A 5492-nucleotide genomic window follows, 5' to 3' on the forward strand; every position below is an offset into this window, starting at 1 on the left:
CAGAGCAGACGGATAACCAGGAGGAGAGAACAGCCAAGGAACAACCAGTCCGAGTGACTAAAAAGAAGTCACTCTGGACGAGGTTCATACATTTTCTGGGGTTGTTGAAACTAAAGAGGTGGAAGAGGAACTCATCCTTAACTCCTCACCCTCACCCTGATCCCGCTGACCCCTCTTTAACCCCCATCTAGCCCGTCTCCCATCAATCCCATTTACTCAGTTGTAAGGTAAAAGCTTCTTCCTGATTGTCAAAGGCTAAAATATCTGTGAAGATTATTGAAAACTATTTTCATGTGGTTTCAACTACTTTTTAGGTTTTTCCACAATGTTCAGACTCAGATATGATCATACTGTTTTGGTGGTATTATATCCACATGTTCATTAAGGTAACATCAAATTACATTTATATGATATTGCCTCTGTATAAGGGGCGCCTGCTCTATCAATTGAGCTAAACCAGCGCCCCTGTAAATGTAATTTTGAGGCATTTTTGGGGGAAAAAGACAGCAAAAGAAAAAGTGATGACAACTGATAATAAAAGAAAAACTGAAACTTATAAGACTGGAGGGGTATTACATGTAATCAGATCAGAAAAAATGGTTACTGTTGAGGGAATATCAGTTATTAAGAGAACTGTCAAAGGAGAAAATCCTGAAAGAAAATTTTGGGATGCATGTAGAACATCCCAATTTTATTACAGTAATCTGGTTTCAATTATATAGTGTTGGTGTTTTGTTTTTACTTTTGTAATTAGTTGATCAAGACTTTAACAACAACAAGAGGAATTTAAACTTAATTTACTTTTCTGCTGTCATGGTGCCCCTATTTTTCAAATGGATGATTCCCAAACTTCACACTATTGTCAAAATTAAGACACAGCTGAGTGTGCAGAGCCTGCCGAATAGGCTGAGAAGGTTTTCAAATATATAACTAATAACATGGTGTGAACTATGGACATGGAGCTAAGGTTACCTGCAGCCCTTTCTACATGAGTGTAAAGGCCATAAACAATTTGATTTCATTCAACCTTTATTTAACCAGGAAAAAGCTCTTAAGATTAAAAATCTATTTTTCAAGAGTGTCCTAGCCAAGACAGGCCGCAGCACATTAACTAAGCAGCCATACATACAAACATAACACAGAATATGTGACTATAATACAATAAAATACATGAAATAACAAGTAAAAGCTTTGTCTAAAACAACCACAACAATCATAAATATATCAAGCAGAACATCTACAGCTTGAGGGATTATATATCCCGTCTGGCCTGGGAATGCCTCGGAATCCCCAAGGAGGAACTGGAAAACGTTGCTGGTGAGAGGGACACCTGGGTCACCTTGCTAAGCCTGCTACCACCACAACCCGGTCTCGGATAAGCAGAGGATAATGGATGGATGGATGGACATCTACAGCCAGATATACCTGCCTCAAAGTTATTCAAAAACACCTTAAGTGGTGGTTTTTAACAAAACATCTCATCCTGCTCAACAGTCATGTGTATCACTCACTTTAAATATTTGACCATGAAAATGTAAACAATATTGCTTTTGTAGGTCATGTAGAGTAATCAGAATTTATTTCAGTAATAACCAGTAAAAAACTCCTCACAGGAGCGATAAGTCTCTCCCAGCTTTATCTCAGACCTGTTAGTACTGCACGAGCCGACTTACAGGCTTTTTAAAAGCTAAATCAATGAAAACTTGCAGCTCCTGAGCTGGTAAGTGATAGTGTTGAAACATTTAGCATCGAGGCGGCTGTGGCTCAGTGGTAGAGTCGGTCGTCTTTCAATCGGAAGGTCGGATGTTTGATCCCAGCTCCCTCAGGCTACATGTCGAAGTGTCCTTAGGCAAGACACTGAACCCCAATTTGCTCCCGGTGGCATAGCCAACAGGTATGAATGTGATAACTGATAGACAGTTGCAGTAGCAGCCTATGCCATCAGTGTATGAATGTGTGTGTGAATGGGTGACTTCGATATGTAGTGTAAAAGCGGCTTTGAATGGTCGCAAAGACTAGAAAAGTGCTATATAATAACAGTCCATTTACCATTTTGTGAATCTGTAATGTGATGTAGGACACCCTGCAAAACAATTAACCAAAGGACGAGTCTGACACAGACTTTGGTAATTTCAAAAGTTGGTTTCATTGTACATTCAGTTCATAAAATTTCAGTAAAAAATGTGATGCCACACAAACAGTAATTAGCTCTTGCTGATTAAATTCTAATCTCAAATACAAAGGTAGTTCTGTATCTTCACATTATTTCAATTTTTACATCACTTATTAAATAGTAGGTTTTAGAATGGTCATTTATGTATAAATAAATACTATTAACTAATAGTTACCCGACATAAAACAAAATGTACACATTTCTTTAATCTAAATCGTATTACATTTCTGAGCAAATCTTCCATCGTAATCATCAAAGGCCAATACACCAACATGACATTATGGAGTGCACCAGTTACAATAACGGGACATTTTTTGTAAGCATAAATCATTTAAATGTCAGAGCTCTTTACTCAATCGTACAGTTGTCACTGCTGGTGCAACTAGAACATCTCAGGTAGGCAGTCGGATGAGATGAACCCTTTAGGATACCCGTCTCATCTACATGTTCTTTTCAGGAGTATTTTTAAACTGAACTGCCCACAAACATCTTCAGACTACACTTCTGCTTGTGAATTCTGTTTCAGGGCTTAAAACAAACTAAAGGTTTAATAAAGAACATGTAGTATATCATATCTCAGTAGTACAATCATCACCTACGGTTTTTAATAATTTAGAAGTTGATCTCTGTATGGCTACTGGCTATAAAATTTAAGAGGAAAAATATAGATCAATACTCTAGAATCAAATGTATGCACACAACTATGAATAAACACAAACCATTGCAGAGAAAAAAAAAAACATTTAAGTTGCATTCAAAAACATAATTGCCTTCAATCACCTCAGGTTCACCTTGTAAAGGTGGGCACATGCCAACAGTGCACGTATGGCGCTTGCCCTTGAGAGATTTTGGCGTAGCTGGTCAGTGCTCCACAAGTCCCCATCAGTACGGGAGCCTTTCAATGGAACAAAGACCCAGCGTTTTTGTACTCCTGTGCTACACACGAGTAGCATCATGCATGCTGAAATGGCAGCAATATCTGTGTATACATGTGTGTGTCTAAGGTACTCCTGACTGAGGGTCTTAGCACAGATCCAGGACGGACTTGTTGATCACAGGGTTGGTCCAGTCGTTCCTTAGATCATCCAAGTGATTGTCAAAGTCAACCAAGTTCTCGTAGGACCTGCCCTCCAACAGAGAGGATGTGATCTTCTGTGCTTCGCTCCAGTCCTCGAAACAGTCACTGGGGGACAAACCAGCACATCAATTTAGGAAGTAACAGCTGAAATGTCTATAAGATGAATAGATGTATAGTTTTTGCTAAATATTAAGTGATCAGAGAACACAGGGAGCGTGTATGACATAACATGAATGTATACACATACAGTACAAGTCTGCAGTGAGGTGGCGTTTTAGACAGTCACTTACGAAGTTACTTCTCTGCATTTCCACTTGTTTTCATGATGATCATAGATAAAGACAATGGGCTCAAAACAGCTCATTGTTAACCTACTGCTGTCCACCTGAGAGGGAAGCAGAAAATTACAAGGGATTTAGTCAGCTATGATGTTGGTGAGACTCTTGGCAACTGTGACATTACTGTTCCGTATACCTTAACATGACCACACAAGTGTTTAGCATGTTAAGGAGAAAAAAAACATGTAAAGCCACCAGTATAGTCCATTAACACCAGCCTAAATGTTTTACTATTACCATAACAATTGCTGCTTCACTGAAGTTCTCAGAAATCCTGGCAGCCACTTTTTCTGCAACTTGGTTGGGTCTGCAAGAAAGGGATCAAAAACATAGGGCATTAGAGTCCACTGGTGTTTTTATAACCACAGCCGAGTGTTACGGTCCATTTGGTTCTATGTACCTTGAATCCTTCTTGCGCTCATTCGCTTGGTAATATGCAGCAATTACATAATTATTTTCTTTACACCAAGTATCGATCTGGGAGAGGAATAACAGATGGAAGTTGACATGAAAATAAAGAAAGAGAACAGAGGAAAAAATGACATGGAACAACACACATGTTTCCACTTTATTTGGAAGTTAAAGCTTAAGAGAATTAAATGTAAACCCTTCAATAAACCCTATTTCTATGAAGGCTGTAATGTTGTACCGTCTTTAAAATGGGTCTATATTTATATAATATAAATAGGGGAACAGAATCTGACAAACACCTGTTGGTGTAACATACTACATTTGAACAGCACCACAACTTATAGCCCACTAAATGACCAGGATGTTGAATCATAACCCCCCCCCCTAATAAACTGAATGTGCATATTACTTGAGGGCTACTTACCAGTGTTAGAGCTACTTCTAGCATTGGTGCAAGAGCAAGAGTGCCGTGAAACAGGGGCACGCAGTCCACACACAAGATTGGCTCACTGTGGCTGTCTTTCTTTTTCTCCTTCGTCTTTTCTGCCACCAGCAGTCCATTCACGGCGCAGTGAGGGTACTTGGCAGCATGTAAAAGCATTTTACAGTAAGCCTGACTTGTCAGCTGAATAGGCATGTTTATAGGAGAATCGACAGAATGGGTGTAAAGACAAATCCTGCCAGAGAAGTAGAGAGGCTACACAATAGGGGGGACTGCTGCCTGCTACCGTTAGCTAACGTGACATATAATTCCCGGAGAAAAGTATATATCTACCTCAGCAGCCACCTTACTGCTAGAATATGTTGTTGACGCTTTGCCTTCTAACGCGTACATGTAAGCTTCACAATTAGCCAAAACCACAAAACTCTTCTCATGCTAGATGAATTACTCAGTGATACTAAACCTAGCCATAGAAGCTAATCTCACTTCCACCTTCCACTCGATTTTTTTTGCAGCACCGGTGGTGCCGTAAATCTTCTTCTTCTTCTTCTTCTTTTGTCTTTTACGAGCGGTTGGCAAATAACTTAGAGTAGCATTACCGCCATCTTCTGGAAAGGAGTGTGGATCAGAATGTTATACTACTACGTTTGTTTAGTTTGTATTTTAATTTTTTTTTAATATGGCCCGAATTTCCCTGATATTAGGTGCCAATGTATTACTTTGTAATGAACGTTTAAGTGCTTGACTTTCTAACCAATATTTAGGACACTGTTCCACTACATGTTATACGGCCCTGAGGACCCTCACAATCACCTGTTTCATGCTTATTAATTATTTTTAGTGCGCTATTCAGCCCGGTATGGCCGAGACTCATACTCGAAATTATATTGAATTTGAATTTATCTTATATGAATAGGGATGATGCAATTTAACATAGTTCCTGTACATATCACCAAACTGATGTGTTGCACAGAGAGTTTAAAGCTTTTGCTAATTATTTCAACCCTAGTTGGGCCTTTACATATACAATGTAATAAAAAAAATAAAGCA

At 39.0% G+C, this 5492-nt stretch overlaps 1 protein-coding gene across 1 annotated transcript; it reads right to left on the reverse strand.

The window, feature by feature from the left end:
* Window positions 1–2144: 2144 nt before the first annotated feature.
* emc8 (ER membrane protein complex subunit 8) lies at window positions 2145–4945 on the reverse strand. The gene is made up of 5 exons (XM_069661077.1): window positions 4425–4945; window positions 3990–4066; window positions 3827–3896; window positions 3542–3636; window positions 2145–3356 (listed from the first exon to the last, which is right to left on the reverse strand). Exons 1-5 carry the CDS (start codon window positions 4635–4637, stop codon window positions 3197–3199), a joined length of 615 nt encoding a protein of 204 aa, XP_069517178.1. The 5' UTR covers window positions 4638–4945; the 3' UTR covers window positions 2145–3196.
* Window positions 4946–5492: the final 547 nt, after the last annotated feature.

Source organism: Semicossyphus pulcher, unplaced genomic scaffold (assembly GCF_022749685.1).
Source record: "Semicossyphus pulcher isolate SPU_LCO1_2020_fin unplaced genomic scaffold, fSemPul1.0.p SCAF_1, whole genome shotgun sequence".
NCBI classification, from domain to species: Eukaryota; Metazoa; Chordata; class Actinopteri; order Labriformes; family Labridae; genus Semicossyphus; species Semicossyphus pulcher.